The sequence below is a fragment of the Peromyscus maniculatus genome, chromosome 8, assembly GCF_049852395.1.
Source record: "Peromyscus maniculatus bairdii isolate BWxNUB_F1_BW_parent chromosome 8, HU_Pman_BW_mat_3.1, whole genome shotgun sequence".
NCBI lineage: Eukaryota > Metazoa > Chordata > Mammalia > Rodentia > Cricetidae > Peromyscus > Peromyscus maniculatus.
In genome coordinates, this window is record NC_134859.1 from 41,859,745 (window position 1) to 41,879,253 (window position 19,509).

Below are 19,509 nucleotides of genomic sequence, written 5' to 3' on the forward strand. Positions count from 1 at the left end.
GACAGTTAAGCCCAGAGAAGCCAAAGGTTGAGCCAACCCCTGTGGGATGCAGTGTTAGCCTGTACCGCATCCTTATAAAGTGGGCTCTTCCTGTGAGCTCTGCCCAGCTCCTGCCTGCCACCCTGTCTCTGAGGCTGGGTGATGGCCCTGGCTCCAGGTCCCTGCTAACTAAGCAGGGCAGTCAGGTGACGGGAGGGGATGAGCTCAGGCTCATGCCCTAGGGACCTCGTGTGTTGGGGGGGTGCCTTTGCGTTCTTTCATTGGATTGCAGACTGGTTCCAAGTTTATGGTCAGGAGAAGTTTGAAAGTCACTGTGATATTTGAAGTGGGCAAAGTGGGCCTGGGGCTTCAGGCAGAGCATCTCCGGTGGGTTCCTTCCCCCTGCTGGCACCTCTGAACACAAAGCCTCCCTCCGCTTACGGTCACGCGCCATCCTTGCCTGCTTTCTATTGCCTGTGATGCCCATTGGAGTGTCCTTGGGGAATGGGGTTTGTCCGCTTTGTAACTGCCTTATTGAAAAGTAAGTGCCCTTCCATCCCAGGCCTCCGACTGTATTTGTTTTCCTGCCAAACTTGGGGGGAGGGGGTCATTTGTCTTTTGATTTCTGTGCCTGTGGCTCTGTACTGTTGAAGGTCTCGATTCTCTGGACTCTCCTTAGCATGTAAGTGACTCCTGTCGCAGTGTCACACAGATGGGATGGCCCGACTTTTATTCTCAATAAATGATCTGAATGAGCAAGAGACATCCTCCATGGTTCCCTTTGAATTCCTGCTGCTCAGAATCTAGCTGCTTCTTACCCAGGCTGGGCCCCAGCGACATGTGATGGGGCTTTAGTGACGGCCTCAGGTACCCACACTTAGACTACCCTTCAGTCTCAGTCCGGTCTGAGGTGTGGATCACAGTGGACTAGACCCAAGCCCTGCACCTCTCGGGTGTCCCTCCCCTGGAGAGGGCCGATAGGCACCCAGTCCCTTAGCTTACCGTGATCTTCTAGAAGAATCCCAAATGAAGTAGATAGAAGACTACAGCTCAAAAGCCCACCAGGCTGCAGGCTGCAAAGGACTGTCCAGGTTCCTCCCATGACCCTTCTGCCCATGCCCTGTGGGCAGACCAGCTTGAACAGGTCTTGTGACTCCAGACTCTTCTGTAACTATCCCAATGCCAAGGTAGCAAAACCTTGCTTCACCGGCGCATGGACTGCTGTGTCTCCCCCTGCACTGACATTTGCCTTTGCCAGTCCCCAGACTAGTCACACACACAGACACCCCACAGTGTAAGAAGCTGGGCTCTCTGACTGAGCTTTGAGCCTGCAGGTTCCTGAGGCCTCGTGGGTAAGACCCCCTGCCCAGCCTTACACTGTTAGGGGCACCCCAAGGCTCAGCACGCGTGCCTGGCCCGTGCCCATGCCAAGGAAGGTGTATGGTAGTTTTCTTATGTTGTCTTGTGTTGAGTTCGTTTTTTAAGACAGTCTGACTGTGCAGCTCAGGCCAACCTTGAACTCATGATCCTCCTGCCTCAGCCTCTTGAGTGGTGGGAATATGGAGATGCGACACCTGGCTGTGGCTTTCCTTTTCTTTCTTTTGGCTTTTTTGAAACAAGTTCTCATTGGGTAGACCAGGCTGGACTCTTAACTCAGGGTCCACCCTGTCTTAGCCTCTAAATGCTGGGATTATGGAGTGTACTACCCTACCTAACAAGGGTTTGTTTGTTTTTGTTTTGTTTTGTTTTGTTGGGTTTTCCGAGACATGGTTTCTCTGTGTAGCTTTGGTGCCTGTCCTGGATCTTGCTCTGTAGACCACAAAGATCCACCTGGCTCCAAGGCTTTTTTGAGATAAATTTTAACAATGGTTTTACTCAAGGATTCCATACAGTGTATTTTGAACTCTCATAACCACTTTCTCCACCTTCCCATCCCTCCCTACCCAACTTTGGGATTTTGTCTTTTTTCTTTCTTTCTCTATCAAGTCTGGTTTGTGTTGCCCACTAGTCTTGGGAGTTATCTGACTTATCTCCCTACCCACTGGTCACACCGGTCACATCGGTCACATCGGTCACACGGTCACATCGTTAAAGCCAGCTCTCCCTCCCAGCAGCTATCAAATGCCCATAGCTCCTCAGCCCACCTCCCCGCTACGCTGGGATTTCATGTTCATTGCCATCTACCCACAAGGAGAAGTATCCCTGATGAGGGCTGAGAGATGCTCTGATCTGTGGGTCTGAGGATAAGTCGTTGGGAGTCGGCTTAATACTGTATTCATTTAGCAGAGTAATAGTGCTAGGTTCCCCCCTGGGGTCCGTGACCTGTTTGGCCACAGGTGTGAAGTCTTTGCTCCAGCACACCCAGCTTGACTGATGGAAGTTTCCCAAGTCCAGCCCTCCCCTCGTCACCATCCTCACAGGAGATGAGAAGGCGGGCGGGGGCGGGGGCGGGGGCGGGGGGTGGAGGAAGTGCTCGTGACCCCAGCACTTGGGAGGCAGCGGCTCTAGCACCAGTAGTTCCTTCAGTGTGTTCCTGCCTACATAGCGAGAGGAGGAGCACAAGGGAGGGGAAGAGAAAAGTAGTGAGCAGGGAGGGGGTGGGAGGGAGGGAGGCAAGAGTGTGCATGCTTTGAAAACCAGCACTCAGAAAGCGTAAGTAGGCAGATCTCTGAGTTCCAGGCCAGCTTGGACTGCACAGTGAGTTCTGAGCCAGTCAGGGCTGAATCGTGACAGCTGAATAGTGAGGCTTTCTTAGAAAGAAATAAAGACAAAGAGAGAAAAGACCATCTGAGCCTGGAGATGTGGCTCAGACCATGGAGTGCTTGCCTAGCTCTAAGAGGCCTCGGATTTGAGCCCAAGCACTACATAAACCGGATGTGATGACTTCCCTGTCATCTCAGCACTTGGAAGGCAGAGGCAAGGGGATCAGAAGTTCAAGGTCATCCTCAGCAACGCAACGAGTTTGAGGCCAGCCTGGGCTACATGATACGCTAGTGAAGAAGATGAAAAAGGCGATAAAGACAGAAGGGAAGGGAGAGGGTGATGATGAGAGGACCCGCCTATATGGCCGCAATCTAGAAAGCCAGAATCAAAATAACCTACCCACCCTTCTCAGTGGGCTGCCAGGCATGTGGGGGACACTACATGCAGGGGCTGGGTATTCTGTTTCTACAGTCGCCTGTCGTTGACAGGGCTCTTCCTGTGAGCTGTCAAGTGTGCTACATGGCACACAGCACGTCATGGGCATTAATTCAGCCGATCTCACTACAGTCCAATACGTAGGCTCTGTTACTAACACCCGTTTATAGGGATATAAATACACTCCAGAGATTATGGAACTTGCCCCCTCCCCCCTCCAAAAAAAAAAAAGACCCTGAGGTACTAGAACTACTTTGGGAACGGACCCAAGATTCATCTGGCTCCGGGAACGCTTGTCAGGCCCATAGCGGAGAACGCAGTGTGCTGCACTTTGAAGCAGCGCCGCTGTAGGTCACCCTGGTCCACATCAGTTTTAATGAGGGATTCCAAGAAGTCACTACAACTCTAGTTAGGGAATTTAATAGGGTCTAATGGAGGTTAACAAGGTACACCCAACCTTCCAGCCAGGTTTCAGCTTACCAGAGCCCCGAGAGCATTAATGTGCAAAGGAGCGCAGACATCTGCAGGTTTAATGGGGGTTAATGAAGCCATCAGAGGTTGGCAGAGGAACAGTGCAGGAGCCTACTTCTGCTAGGGAGCCCGTCTGCTGGAAGTCCGTAGGTATTTCTTAAACAGCTGCCGCCCACTGCTGCCCTCCCTGGGCACCACGTGGACAGCCAGCCAGGAAAGGCCATCGGCACCATGCCAACTGTGAGAGCCCTGGCTGGTAGGCTTGGGAGTGAGCTGCTTCTTGGTTTTTTTCTGGTGTTACCTCAGTATAATGGTCACCCGTTATGTGTACCCTAACATATAGACAGTCACATATAGTTTAAATAGCCGTGTAGCTGAGGATGACCTTGAAATTCTGATCTTCCTGCCTTTACCTCCTGAGTGCTAGGATTAGCAGGCACACACCACCACTTCCAGTTTGATGGGGTGCCAGGAATCAAACCCATAGCCTCATGCATACTAGGCAGGCATTTTACCAACTGGACCACATTCCCAACCTCCAAAGCCACTTTTTAAAAATGCATATGTACATTATGTGTAAATGTATGCCACCTATGTGCATGTCCATGGAAGCCAGAAGAGGGTGCCAGAGGCCTTGGAATTGGAGTTACAGGTGGGTGCTAGGAACCAAAACCTGGCCCTCTGGAAGAGCCCCAAGGACTCTTCACTGCTAAGCTGTCTCTCCGGCTCCCTGAAGCCGTTTGTCCAAGGCCCTCATGCTTTCTGTTTGCCTCCTTTGAGCTCTGTCCCCCACACATGTAGAAAAGCATAAGCAGTAACTCCAGGTTGACAGTGCTTCCCTGCCTCGTTCAAGGCCCTGGGTGCCGTCCACAGCCCCACAAACAACCAACACAATGATGCAGACTTAAATCTGGGCAGTACTCTAAAGGGCCATTACTCAGCTCTCTCCATAGGTTTCATCGCGTGCTGTGGAACAGCGGGAGTAGGGAAGAAAGCAAAACACGTCGATCGCTGCTGTATTTGTCACTAAGAACTCACTGTGTGTCAGGCTCCATGCCAGGCACCTACTTGCCTTGACAGCCGCCATCTTCATCAGACCAGCTATGCCTGCTTGGAAGAGGCCATCTTGGATCAACAGAGCCTGGTGACTCCTGATCCTCCTCCTCTGAAGTCATTAGACCCTCCCCTGAGGTTCCAGCCGCTCCACCCAGCCACTTGTGTGCAATTCCCCCTAATTGCACTTTGGCCTAAGGAGACTGGGGAAAAGCTGGGACCTGTGATCTGGGGGAGCATAACTAAAGAAGAGCTCCAGCCATGGCGGCTGTGGGGAAGCCATCACATGTGCTGGGAGAAGACCTTCCAGTGCAGCTGTTTCGTGGTCACCCATGCTCCTGTGGGCTACCTCTCAGCCATGGTGTGTAAGGACACACAGCAACTCCTTGCTTCCCCCCGGGTGAACCGGTGAGATCAAACTTCGGTTTGTCTCTGGGATCTTAGGAAGAGGTAGACATTGCTTCCATCTCCATGGAATTCTCGCAACAAAGACTCTTGTGAGAGGTACTGTGGTTACCACTATCTGTAGATGAGGAAATAGATTTAGGAAGGTGATGTGGGCCCCCCCCAAAAAAAAGAAACAATAACATATGCTGTTGAGGAGGTGGAAGAGAAGAACCAGAGTTACTGCAGGTGAGAGTACAAACTAGCACAGCCATGATGGAAACCTGTGTGGAGGCCTCGCACACAGATGTAAGAAGAGAGCTGCCATCTGTCTCAATTATACCTCTGTTAGGAAACAGGACTCCATTTTCTACCACAGAGACACATGAACATTCCCATTCCTTCACTGCTCTAGTCACAATAGCTGGGAAATGTCTATGTCTATGTCCATCAGCAGATGAATATGTAGTACAGGTTCACCACAGAGCTTTACTCAGATTTTAAAAAGGAAACTGGGCCTGGAGAGATGGCTCAGAGGTTAAGAGCACTGGCTGCTCTTCAATTCCCAGCAACCACATGGTGGCTCACAACCACCTGTAATGAGATCTGGTGCCCTCTTCTGGCCTTTAGGGATACATGCAGACAGAACACTATGCAAAATAAATAAATAAATAAATAAATAAATAAATAAATAAATAAATAAATAAATAAATAAATAAACAAACAAACAAACAAATGGATGCATACCTTTAATCCCAGCACTCAGGAGACAGAGGCCAGCCTGGTCTACACAGTGAGCTCCAGTGTGTATCAGTCAAGGATACATAGAGAGGCCCTGTCTCAAAAACAAAGAAGTCCAACTAAGTATAGTGATTTGAAAGAGAACGGCCCCCATAGGTTCATGTTTGAGCACTTGGTCCCCAGTTGGTGGAACTGTTTGGGAAGGATTAGGTGTGGCCTTTTTGGTAGAGGTGTATCGCTGGGGGTGGGCTTTCACATTTCACTCTGCCTGGTGCTTGTGGATCAAGATGTGAGCCCTAGCTGGGTGGTGGTGGTGGTGGCGGTGGCGGCGGCGGCGGCAGCGCACGCCTTTATCTCATCACTAGGGAGGCAGAGGCAGGTGGATCTCTGAGTTCAAGGCCAGCCTGGTCTAGAGATCAAGTTCCAGGACAGCCAGGGCTATACAGAGAAACCCATCTCAAAAAGAAAAAAAAGGTGCTCCATTGGTGTGCCTGCCTGCCTGCTGCTGTGTTCCCTGCTATGATGACCATGAACTCTGACCCTCTGAAACTGTAAGCCCCAATAAATGCTTTCTTCTATAAATTGCCTTGGTCCTGGTGTCTTATCACAAGAAAAGTAACTAGGACACTGAGTCTAATGACATGTGTTAGATCCTTTTGCAACTTGAAAATGGGTCTTGCTACATCAATACTCAGAAAGTTGAATTCAGCCAGGCAGTGGTGGCACACGATTTTAATCCCAGCACTTGGGAGGCAGAGGCAGGCAGATCTCTGTGAGTTCGAGGCCAGCCTGGTCTACAGAGTGAGATCCAGGCCAGGCACCAAAAACTACACAGAGAAACCCTGTCTCATAAGAAAGAAAGAAAGAGCCGGGCGTTGGTGGCGCACGCCTTTAATCCCAGCACTCGGGAGGCAGAGCCAGGCGGATCTCTGTGAGTTCGAGGCCAGCCTGGGCTACCAAGTGAGTTCCAGGAAAGGCGCAAAGCTACACAGAGAAACCCTGTCTCGAAAAACCAAAAAAAAAAAAAAAAAAAAAAAGAAAGAAAGAGAGAGAGAAAGGAAGGAAGGAAGGAAGGAAGGAAGGAAGGAAGGAAGGAAGGAAGGAAGGAAGGAAGGAAGTTGAATTCTCTTATCCACCATGATCAAACAAACAACCTACAATGGAGCCGGGCAGTGGTGGCCAGGCGGATCTCTGTGAGTTCAAGGCCAGCCTGGTCTACAAAGCAAGTTCCAGGAAACCCTGTCTCAAAAACAAACAAACAAACAAACAAAGTACAATGGACTTGAAACTAAAACAAAAAATAGCTATCCATCCACTTTCATGGCTCATGAGCCCTTTTGCCTGCATCCCATCCTTTCTTATCACCTGATGCAATAAAAACATTTAAATAAAATAAAACCAAAGAGGGCTCATCAGGTAAAGGTGCTTATTTCACCCTTAGGAGACACACCCCTCTGACCTGCTTCCTCCAACCGAGCCCCCGCCTCCCAGCAATGCCACTGTATTGTGAGTCTGTGAAGGGAGTAACCACTAGGGCAGTGCCCAAGAGATAATCACCTCCCAAACTCTTGAACCAGCTCTTTACCAAACGAGCCTTCCGGGGGCATAGTTCAGATTCAAACCATAACACAAGAAATGACTTGTCCCAAGTCACAGGAAAGTGCTGTGATAAGACGAAAGCAAAGGTCCCAGAGTCTACTGGCTCTGCCTTTGAGGACAGAGCTGTGCCTGTGAGCTCTGAAGCCCTGGAGAAGCCTGAGCCAATGCCAAAGGCTTGTGCCAAGACAGCTAAGGAAGGCTAACCAAGGCCTCGTGGCCACCAGCAAAACGGGACTGTATTAAAGCTGGGTGTGTGGTGGCACATGCCTGTAATCCTAGCACTTGGAAGTCGAGTGTAGAGGATCTCCTGGAAGTTCGAGTTGGCTATGGAGTGAGTTCGAGACCAGCCTGGGCTACAATAAGACCCTATCTAAGAAACAATCACAACAAAAAGCCTAGACTGAGCTAAGCAAACAGTTGGGGGGTACCTGTGCTCAGGCAGACCCTCTGCCAGTTCAAGTAAACACCCCACAACACAGGAGGGACCTGGCTGCTGAGGAAGTTGTCCCCTCAGCAAGGGGCTCCACATCAGTGAGCAATTGCCAGAGGTGGAGCCTAATACAGCCCAGGGTCAGAACTGAGGGAGGCCATGACTGACAGGACCCCAGTCCCCCAGGGATTTATCTAAACGAAATGGGGTTGAACTTGGCTGAATGCACCTGAACAGTCCCTCGGTGGCTGCGGCATCTCTAGCAGAGGGTGTCTTTCCGCTGGTTGCTGATGTCATTTCCACATTTCTGTCTAGGGATATTTCCAAAGCTGGACATGAAAAGGTAATGAGGACAGCGGGGGAATGGTTGCTAGACACCTTCCAGGAAGTAGAGAGAACGGGGGAACATGGATGTATATGCTGACGGTCCCCCAGACCCACCACAAGCTGTCATCCAGCGGTTTACTAGGATCTTGTGGTGAGCCCCTTGCATACACCGTGCGACCCTCAGTACAGAGAGAACAGGAAGGTTGATGGTGTCACAGAGAGGAAAGAAGTATGGAGTGGTTAGTCTTGTGGGAAACCCACCTTGCCTTCCGTTAGCCCAGCGCAGCGTTATGGTAACAGGAGGCAGGTCGATTGCTGCGGGACTGCCAGACTTTCAGTAGCCTCGGTCCAAAGAAAATACGCCCTGCATTTTGGACTTGGCACAGCAAGGAGGCCCAGATACGCTTGGTTGCCGCGTGCCTTCAGGGAAGAAAGCCTGCGTGTAGACCCTGTGTTGCCTTGGCGATTTTGCATCAGGCTCAGAACTTGCGGTTCCATGAACCTCCTGGGTCTCCCCTCCGTGCCCTGAATCTTCTAGGCACTCAGCGCAAGGATTCCAGATCTGTGCTACCCTACCAAGGAAGTCTTTGGGGTCATTGCTGATTTTTCTGCGCTCATGAAACAGAGGAAGCAGTTTGGCCACCAGGGGGCGCCCTCTCCATGGTCGGTGACAGCCCTGGCCACTAACACGTTTTCAGTTCCTCCAACAAGGCTTTGAAAGGGAGTTAGAGCTCTGGCCCCGTGCCCTGAATTTGCAGCTGGCCAGTGCTCAAGGCCACACAGGCTAGTGTTCTACCCCACACTAGCTACACACACACACACACCACCACCACCACCACCAATCTCAGGCCTGTGAAAGCCTTACCCCCTACCCCCACTCTGCCATGCCCTGGAGATTCTGAGCAAGCCAAACTGCCCATTCCCAGTCACCACAGCAGCCATATTGATGGCTAGTACCCACCACGCACCTCCTCTGTGTCAGGCATTTTCCCAAACATTGACTCACCCTTCCTGGATCTTGGCCCCGTCTCCAGGAGCTAATCTTACTTCCTTTTCATGAAAAGACAGCTCTTGATTCAGAATGGTTAAGAAGCCTGCTCCACAGAGCACAGCTCACCCAACCAGCTCAAATTGGTTGCGAATCTATACTTTGGGGTCTGAGCAGACCTTGCTCTCTTGACCTCAGCACGTGGTATTCTGCTTCAAAACACCCACTTGTATCCACTGGAGCCTGACAAGAAGACAGATATGACCAGACGATCCTCGATGTTAGAGAATGAGCTACTAGAGGATGATTGGCCAGATTGATCTGGAACCAGGAAGACTCTCCCAGGACATATCACACTACACTACCCAACTCCTGCCTCCCCGAGTCTCTCTATACCCTGGAACTTGGTGGCTCACACTGCAGAGGAGCCAGGCTATCTGAGTCTGAGCCTTAGCCAGGCAACTTAATAGTTATACCACTGAATAAACAATCGAACTCTTGGCCTAGGTCGCTGGTGCAAGCCTTTAATCCCAACACTCTGGAGGCAGAGGCAGGTGGAGCTCTCTGACAAGGCCAACCTGGTCTACATAAGGAGTTCCAGATCATCCAAGGTTATACAGCAAGACCCTGTCTAAAAAAAAAAGCAAAAAATCTAAATGCCTGAGTCTAAAGAAGTAGGCAAGTCCAGATAGGCTAAACACCACTGTCTGAACCACGGTAAGGAGCTGGAGACTTAGATTGGTTGGTCGATCGCTCGTCTAGCATACATGAGACCCTGGGTTCAATTCCCAGCACTTCATAAACTGAGTGTATACACACCTGAAATCCCAGCACCTAAGGGGTGGAAGCAGAAGGTCAGAAGTCAAAAGCATCCTCCCATACACAGAGAGTTCAAGGCTAGCCTGAATTACTCAAGAGATCCAATCACAATCAATCAATCACAGTAAATATTCAGAAAAAAAAAACATGGTGGTTTATTGACATGATCACTGAAAATCTTTGTTGCTAATTGACTCTTTATTTTTATTTTTATGTATATGAGTGCTTTGGCTGCATGTATGTATATACACTACATGTGTACCCAGTGCCCTTGAAGGCCAGAAGAGGGTGCCAGGTCCCTGAAACTGGAGTTATGTGAGCCACCATGTGGTTCTGGGAACTGTACACAGGTCCTCTACAATAGCAGTAAGTGCTTTTAATCACTGAGCCATCTCTCCTGGACAAGTTTCTCTCTCTTCCTCTCTCTCTCTCTCTCTCTCTCTCTCTCTCTCTCTCTCTCTCTCTCTCTCTCTCGCTTTCAAGATTTACTTATTTGGGGATTAAAGGCATGCACCACCACACCCAATCTTCTTGAGTGTTTTTTAACATAAAGTTTCAGAGGCTGGAGCAACAGCCCATTGGTTAAGAGCACTGGTTGCTTCCGGGACCTATGTTTGGTTCCCAGCGACCACATGGTGGCTCCCAACCATCTGTAACTCTAGTTCCAGAGGGTCTGACATCATTTTCTGGCTTCCTCAGGCACCAATCAATGCATGTGGTTCATAGACGTACATACAGGCAAAACATGCATACACATAATGTTTTGAATTTTAAATTATTTTTTAAAATAAAATTTAATTACATGTATTTATTTATTGTGTGTATTGTGTGCACATGTGGGGGTGCACACATGTCAGGGCACATGTGTAAAGGGGAGGACAATTTTCAGTCCCCAGAACTCAGGTCCTCAAGCTTGGCAGCAAGCACCTTTACCTTCTGGCCAACCAATCTATCTCTTCATATTTTTAATATAGCTACATTTCTTTAATGTACATTGATGTTTTGCCTCCATGTATGTCTGTGTGAGGGTGTCAAATCCCTTGGAACTGAAGTTATAAACAGTTGTGAGCTGCCATATGGGAACTGGGACTTGAACCTGGGTCCTTCAGAAGAGTCATCAATGCTCTTAACCACTGAGCCATCTCTCCAACCCCCATAGCTACAATTTTTAATTACTATGTGGGACACCTCTGTGGTTTGCATAGAGTTTCTATTAAACAGTGCTACCTTAGACAGTTTCCTCTATTCAAATGCTATATAGCCTTGTGTAGGCTCCATTTACCTTCTGTGAGCCTCAGTTTACCTTCATCATATGGAGTATAACATGTTTGACCGTGGAACTCACTCTCTGGCCATGTACCCTTGGGCGAGTTGATGAAACACAAGCCTGCTAGAAACAAGTCTGTGTTTTCCCAAAGTAAGTGAACAAACGTAATTACCCAGGCTGTGGGCAGGTTCAATCAAATAATGAAAACAGCTCGCTACAGAGAACAGCTAATGCTCTGCCGTCCTTATCTAGTCTACACTAACAGGACCCAGGAAAGCTTTAGGGGACTCTTCTCCTTTTGTAGATAAGGAAAATGAGGTTCAGCTGGGCTGCTGGGGGGGGGGGGCTGGCTCAGCGGTAGAGCACTTCCCTGGCATGTGGGAGGCTCTGGGTTCTGCCCCCAGCACCACACACACACACACATGCGCGCGCGGTGGGGGGGGTGCGGGTGACTTGACCCTACATTAGGAATAGTAAACAAAGGAAACACTGCGTTGAATGTGAGCAAGCTCTTCCTCTCTGTCTGTGGAGTCTTTGCTTCCCCTTCTATGAAATGGAGGAACTGTGCGTGGTGAGCGCAGGTTCGGGGCCTCAGGGGTGGGGTTACCTGGAGCACTAGCTGCACAGTGGATGTGGGCTTCGGGGCTGAGGTCCGATGCCTCCCATTGTCCATTCTGTGGGGATAAATGTGCATTTCTGTTGGTTTTAATAACATCTGCAGGAGCTTTATATAGTGCCTGTGTCTGCTTACATTAGACGATGTGTATTAGAGTTAAGAGTCTTTCACTATTTCCCACATAAACCGTGTTTTTTATGGGGTTGGGAGAGCTCAGCTGTAAAACCTCTCAGCTGGGAAAAAAAAAAAAAAAGTTTTCTTTTTTCACCCAAACAAATTGGGTTGAAATCAAGAGCTGGCTTCAGACACTTTAGAACATGCATATTTTTTTTCTCCTTAGTCACTTTTCATTTTAAAATGACGCTAGCTGATTTTTTTTTTCAAAGTTTCATTTCTTTTATGAGGATTTAGTTAGGCCATAGCTTAACTGTGGGTTCTGTGGAAGGAAGGTGTTCTAGCCTTTTGCAAAAGAACCCTGCGCCCCAAGCAGGTACAGCTGCCCTCTGTTCCTGCTGCACTTTCCCCTGGCCGGTGGCCCTGAACCAGTGACTTCCTGCTCTCCGTATCTACCCCCAAGGAAGCCTCATGCTTGCCTGGCTCCCTTCTAGGCTTTGGGGGCTAAACTGTGCCCAAAGAGGTGAAATCAGAAGGCTTGTGAAATGGCATTGCAGACTCCCTAAGTGACCACCGAAGTGTGTTCCCTGGAACCCAAGGTGGAAAGAGAAAACGACCACACACGGACGTCTTCTGACATCCACGCTCAAGTCATGGCACACACCTGCATACACCCATACTCACGCCGCACCAATGATGAATACGTTTTTTCTTTAAGAAGTAGGAAAACTCAGGAAAGGAAAATGAGGATTCCATGCAAACGAACTGACTGCTGCTTCACAGAATGCTGGAAAGGAGGTCCCTGGAGTCAGACAGAATGTTACCTCCAAAAGGGATAGATCCTTCAAGTGTGAGCTGCCCTCTTCCTTGGGCAGAGAGGGTTCTGGGAGGAGGTCAGAATCCCAGACCCCTCTGCATGCATAACCCCTTCCTTCTTCTCTTCTCTACCTTACTTCAGGGGGAGGCAGATGAAATAAACTGAATTTGGGTACATATGTAAATACACGCATACACACACTCACATACACCCACCGGTAAGGTGTTACAAGGTGTAAGGGAAAGCTGGATCTCTTCCCTCAGATTCCAGCCAGCACGGCCTTTTATTGTCTATGTGACCTTGAACGAAATCCTTCCCTCTCTGAGCCCAGGACTGCCTTCCTCTGACCTCTCTGGTGCGAGCCAGGCTTTGGTGAAATAATGCACGCTAAGTGTTTGAAGAGCCTGCCTTGTGAATTTCAGCTGTTGTTTTTAAATGGAAGAGAAGATGTATTCATTGTGGAAGCTATTACTCTTTCAAGACTGATATTTGCTGGGCTATGTTGATTTCTGATCCTTATTTGGACCATCTCTTATTCACTGTGTTTATAACTACAGTCCTCAGTGCATGGTAGGCACTCACAATGTGTGTTAGGCTTAGCATAGACTTAGCATATTGAAAGTGTGCTGGCAACCAAAGGGAATAGAGGTTGTGGCTTTAATATAAGAAGTAATATTTATTCATTATAAAAAAAAGGTTGTTTTTTTCAAATACAGCAAAGGAAGAGGAAGTTAAAAACTGCCTTTGTTTCCACGGGTTGGAAGTAAAGGCGGAAAAAAAGCAAGGTCTGTTGACTCATGTCTGTAATCCCAGTGTTTGGGAAGCTGAAGCAGGAGGATTGCAATTTTGAGGCCAGCCTGGGCTGTAGAGTGAGACCTTGTGTCAAACAAAAACAAAAATAAACAAAACAACAAAAGTAGTGGTATAAATGTTTTGATACCTGGTCTTTTTTTTTTTTTTCTTCCTGTGAATGACCTTTATTTTTACATGAAAGGATCCTTTGGGCACTATTTAGTTGTCTGGAGAGGCATTTCTTAATATACCCAGAATTCTTTTGTCAATTCCAGCAGTTGATCTAAGGGATAAGTCATAACCACTACCCTGATGGACTTCTTTAACTAGGTCTCATTGTAGCCTGCCTCGGGTGTTTAGCTGTTTGGTACTCTCTGGTCCACTGGTTGAAGCCTGTGATCCCCATTTCTTAATGATATATTCCAGGTGCTTATTTTTGAGTTGCTTAAGTATATATTTTTGAGAGATAATATATTTAATAAAATAATAATAACAGCATGGCTTCTGCCATCACTGGTTTGAGGTGAACTGACAATAGGTGGAGAGGTTCAGATTCTTAAGATATTTACCAAGGTGGGAGACTGGAAAAGGTCGGAAGCGGGGAGAGCCTGTAGTTGCGGCCCTGGACAGACCTGGACCCGGGGACTGAGGCTGCTTTGTGGTAAAGCCCAGCAGTCCAGTCTCTTCCTCCCTCTGGCTGGGCCCTACCACGCCAGGGGTGGGTTGTGTTTGAGCCTTGCGGAACCTCGAATCAGTCTCAAGATTCTGTCGTGGATGAGCATTGGCCTCCACCTGCAGGGCCTGGGAATGGGACCACAAGCAACTGAGGCTGCATTTAAAGGTCTGCCCCTCTCTTACCCAAAGAAAGATGAGGGGCAGCTGAACCCAGATGTCCTGAAGAGGCCTGGCTATGCAGGCTGTGCTGAGGAGGTACCCAGGCTAGGTACCCTCTCCACCCCGGGGCTGCAAGGAAAGAGGACGCGGGTGCGCATTCTTCCCGAGCCTAGGATGCTTTACCCTGCTAAAAATAGAAATGGGAACCGGACCCCTAAGTATAGTCAGAGGGTTGATGAGCTGGAGTCCTGGGTTCGAGGCTAAGGAGGGTTTACTCCCTCGCTCCATTTCCTCATGCATACCAGGATTTCCAAAAGGGAAAGAAAACCATAACGAGCCTCGGGTTTCCTTTCTGCGTGTCCCCGAGGGGCTTCGGAGGCCGGGGGAGGGGCGCGCCAGCCGGCTCATTACGCGGAGGTGTTGGTCTAGTTAAAGCGCGGGCCTGTTTGATCTGGCGGCGGGTGGCAGAGGGAAAGAAGAAGAAAGGATGGGGGCGCAGGCAGGGAGAAGCTCACACCTCCCCCGCCGTTTCCTAGCGCCCATAAAACACCTTTTATTAACTCCTTCGCGTCCGGAACGGCCCGCGTGGCCTCGCAGCCCCTGTCACGGTGTTTACAGCCGAGACTAATGGGGCCCCATATTCACCCCGATGCCGGGCGGAGGGTGGAGGCGTCCGCTCTGGGTCTCTGTCTTCGGCCCCAGCTACAGCCAAAGGCCGCCAGCGCCCTTCCCGCCTGGTCCGTCCGCAGCAGGGGCGAGGCAAGGCCTGAGCACGCGCACTCAGAGCTGCGTTTGTGCCGGTGGTGGGCCTGGGAGCTGTTCCCAGCCAGCCAGCACTAGGCAGCGTTCACGCGCAGGGAAGCGATTGCTTGCACGCCAACTGTTGCACGCGGAGATGCCTGCCTTAGCGCACCCCAGTTTAGCGCCATACTCACCCGCTGGCCCCCAAGCAAATGCACCAGCGGTCGAAGCGGATGGAGGGACACAGCCCGGCTGCGGCCACACGCGCGGGAATCATACACTACACATGCTCTCAAAAGTATTTGTTAAGTGCTCTGTTGTAAGAGAGAAACCTCAATTTAACTATTAACACTTGGTTATTTATGTATAAAATAACAGTTACGTAGGAGAGAGTCCTTACTGCCTGCGGTGCGTGGAGTTGGGCTAAGAGGACCGACCAGTACAGTCCCAGGCTCTAAGGAGTGGCTCTCATAGGAGCTAGAAATCTATGAGCTCAGCATTCTCCTCCAGCACAGAGGCGGGGCTCCTTTGTGTGGTAGCACCCCTTGTACCTCCACAAAAGCGCAATCCACACACCAGTGTGCCAGCTAGACTGGGAATTCCCAACCAAGTAAGTCCCCCTTTTTCTGATTCCTTTGCCCGGCTTCCTTCCTCCCATTTCCACGAGTGACTCTAGCTTGCTGTTATCTTCTCAGAACTTCGCTCTTCCTTCCATTCCCTGCCTTCCTCTTTCTCTCAGTTTGGTCTGCAGATTGGGGTCTGCAGATTGGTTCGGTATTTATCAAAAAAAAAAAAAGGGGGGGGGAGCACCAGAGACCACCGGGAGGGCTGAGCAAAGAAGGGTGCTGGCAGCAATACCACACAAGCCTGCGAGGTTCTCGGAAAACTTTTTATTAAGTCAAGAGCATAGATATTGCTTTGGCAAAGGGTGGGGCTGCGAGTGGTCACACGGATTTGAGGTAGAAAGAGGGTGGGGGTAGGGAGATATATACCTGAGAGTAACAGGCATGATAGGTAGTTTAAATACGTTATAAAATTCGGCAGCGAAGGGGAAAGCCTTTATTTAGAAAGAAAAGGAAAGAAATGGAGGAGAAAGAAGGAGAGGAAAGAGAGGGTAAGGGGACGAGGATGGAGAAAGAAAAGGGAAGGGGGGAAGGAGAAGGTACGGAAGGGGAGGGAGGAAAAGAAAGGGAAACATTTCCCCTGGAAAGCAGAGGTGCTAGGGAGGGAGGGAAGCAGTGCCTTCCCTCTAGATAGGAAGTGCAGCGACAAAAAAGGAAAAACACCGCTGTTCCGAAAAGAACGACCCAGGCAGCGTCCGTCTTCCTGGCAAGAAACTACTGAATACTCTTATTGCATTTTAACTCGAGAAGGCGTCCGGGGGTACTGACGCAGAGCCCCGGAGACAAGAGAGCGAGCCAGACAGAGGCACGAGTACGGCCTTTTCGGGTTGAGTTCCACCCAGCCGGGTTGGAAGGGTGCGTCTTTGGGTGCCTGGGTTTCGGCGGTCCCTCCTTTCTTGCGTCGAGCCTCCAAGAGCCGCCCTTGGCGGGAAGTGAACATATATATAAATTTCTCTTTCTCTTACTGTATTAACAAATTCAAATGACATTGCACGTGCGATCCTAGTGGGTAGTTGCAGCAGCCGACCCGTCGGCGCTCCGCAGAGACAGGGCGAGGCGCGCGCGCAAACCGCGGGAACCCGGAGGCCGGCCTTGGCCGCTGCGTCCTTCTCCTCCGCGGGTGGCCAGGTGGGCCAGCCGCAGCCCGGTCCTCGGCGCCGGCCTGGTCTCACTGATTTAGCTCCAGCGCCCAGACTTGCTGAGGCCAGCCGGTGCGCCCTTTAATCCTCTTCTCGCCTGGCCCCAGGGCAGGAGGAAAGCCTTCGTGCTGAGGCTGCCAACGGACACAAACAAAAAACAAACAAAAAAAGCAAGAAAGTCAGGTTTAAGTTACTCAGTTCGGTCTCCCCGGCTTGGAGGGGAACAAGTCGGGAGCAGTAACTGGGCGTCTTTAAATAAGTGACAGATGTCTGTTTGTGAAGCAGACAATCAGGATCATAAATCTGCCTTTATGCTCTAAATTTCTAGGATCCCGGATGGTCTGAACAACTTGGGAAGGTCTGGGCAAGTCTGGGGAAGCTGACTTTTTTAAGGCGTCTTGGGGGCAGAGAGAGCAAGCATCTGAAAGGACTGGTGTGGAAGGGTGGGAATGGTAATCCACTTGGTGTATAACTTGTTCCAGGTTTTCAGCCTGTGCATCTGGGCTGGGATGCACAGTTGGGTGCTAGTACCGGGTGCCGGAAGCCTCCCTCACTATGCGGGGAGGAAAGAATTGGCCTGGCCTCCACAGTCCTTCTGCCCAGCTCTCCTAGCAGGAACCCAGGGTGGTGCTACTTGCAAGAGGCAGTAACCAACAAGGTGCTCCTCATGCCGGGTCAGCCAGCCCGCATCTCCAGCAGCCCAGGCCTCAGGCAGCTGAGGCTGGAAGTCTGTCTTTCCGGTGGCTCCAGGTAAACTATCCCTACTTTGCCACAGGCCCTGAGGGTCAGATAAAAACCTGCAAAGCTCCCCAGTCCATTCTAATGTGCCTGGGCCTGAGCCTACCAAACTGACTGAAGGAACTCGGGCGGCCAGAAGTCCCACTGCCCTGAGAAGGAAGATCACCCAAACTGGAGAAGACCCAGACAGGCTGACCGGAGGCTAGCTCAAAGGCCAGAGCCCCTTCTGCTTCTTGAATGCAAAGCCTTTAAGGTCGCCACGCCCGGCAGCCAGTGAAGCAGACTGGACCCAGCATTGAAAAACTGACTTTTCATCCTGCTTCTCCCTGATTCCCCCAGTGAGCCTCTTTTTCTCCAGTTAGTAGAACGATGGCGGTAGACAAGCCTCTCCAGTAAACCCCTTGGAAAGCACTAATTGGTTGCACGCTCAGATATTCACTCTCAAGCGAATTAAAGTAGGGAGCCCCTACTTCCATTCTTTTTTTACTTTAAAAATTTTTGGAGAATCTCATACGTGAGTACGAAATTTACGTACTCCTACATTTACGTCATTTCCTACTTTCATTCTCAACCTGGCTTCCAGGGGAGCCAAGGGAAGGTTCAGAACTTCAAATTTAAAACAAAATGTGTTACACACGCATTTTTGGGAGGAGGGGGGACTCAAAGTTTTTCAATTCATCCTCAAAGAAGGCCCTTTAAAAAGCAAGATTCTGTGTTCACTCAGTTATGACTGAATTTAATTGTGACTCTACCTCCCCTCCGTGCACACAATGACAGACTGTGACAAGTCTCAGAACTCTCCCCAGCCTTTCAAAATCGCATCCAGAACAACATAGCTTTCCCGCTGTTTGCAGGCCTGCTCTTAACCCAGCTCGCACCTTTGGCTGGAGCTTACAAACCCGGGGACTCACCAACTCCCTTTTCCGCTTGCTCTCCCGGCCGCCATCCGCCTTTTTGAGTTCAGCCTTGAAGGCCTCGGGGTCACCCGCTTGTGCATCCTTGGCCAGCACATCCATCAAGTAGGCGATGTAGCTGGTGGCCAGGCGCAGAGTCTTGATCTTGGAGAGCTTGGTGTCCGCGGGCACATTGGGGATGCACTCACGCAGCTCCGCGAATGCGCTGTTAATGCTCTCGGTGCGCCTCCGCTCCTTCTTGGGTCCTGAGCCTTTTCGTCTGGGCAGGCGGCCTCCGAGTGCCTCCAGCCGACCTGGGCTCTGACCCGGCCTGACATCGGGACCATAGGCGGCTGCCGCTACCGCGGTGGTAGGTGGTGGCCCGCCGGCAGAGAAATCTGGGGCAGCATCAGCGGGGCTCAGCAGCCAGCTCTGGAAGTAAGGCCGCTCCTGGTGGCAGCGGGAGGCCGGACCAAAGAGGAAGGGTTCGTGGAGCATGGGGTGCGCCGGGTGTGGGTGGTGATGGTGGTGATGGTGTGCGTAGCTACCCACGAGGTTCATGTTGGAGAGGCTCCTGGCCTGCGCCGCCAGCTCAATTAGCGCCGCCCCATGCGCCCCCACAGAACGGGGCCACCCGTGGGCTCCCGGGGGCCGCGAACTGGCTGGGTTTTGGAGGAGTTCTGAGCAAGGCTGGAGATGACACGCGGGACCTGCTGACTTCTTCAGGGTTTCTGCAGGCAGAGAGGGAGAGGGTGTGGATTTCCAAAGACCCGTTTAACCCTTCTGCGGACTTGCCATCAGGCTCCTGCTTATTTAAGGCCTCGGCTTTGATGTCAACCTCTAGCTGGAGCCAATGGCAGGAGGAGGAAAGGGGGTGGCGGTCCCAAGTTTTATGCTCGGCAAGCGCCACACTATTCTAGGCTGACCACAGGGACTGAGAACCGGCCCCGCCTATGACCCTCCCCTCTCCTAGTTCCCCTCCTGGGAGGGCGGGGGCTGCGAACTT

General features: G+C 50.6%; 1 protein-coding gene across 1 annotated transcript; it reads right to left on the reverse strand.

The window, feature by feature from the left end:
* Positions 1-15,985: 15,985 nt before the first annotated feature.
* Hand1 (heart and neural crest derivatives expressed 1) lies at positions 15,986-19,156 on the reverse strand. The gene is made up of 2 exons (XM_006984899.3): positions 18,522-19,156; positions 15,986-17,006 (listed from the first exon to the last, which is right to left on the reverse strand). The coding sequence occupies exons 1-2, from the start codon at positions 19,062-19,064 to the stop codon at positions 16,902-16,904; spliced, it is 648 nt and encodes a 215-aa protein (XP_006984961.1). The 5' UTR covers positions 19,065-19,156; the 3' UTR covers positions 15,986-16,901.
* Between the last annotated feature and the right edge of the window lie 353 nt (positions 19,157-19,509).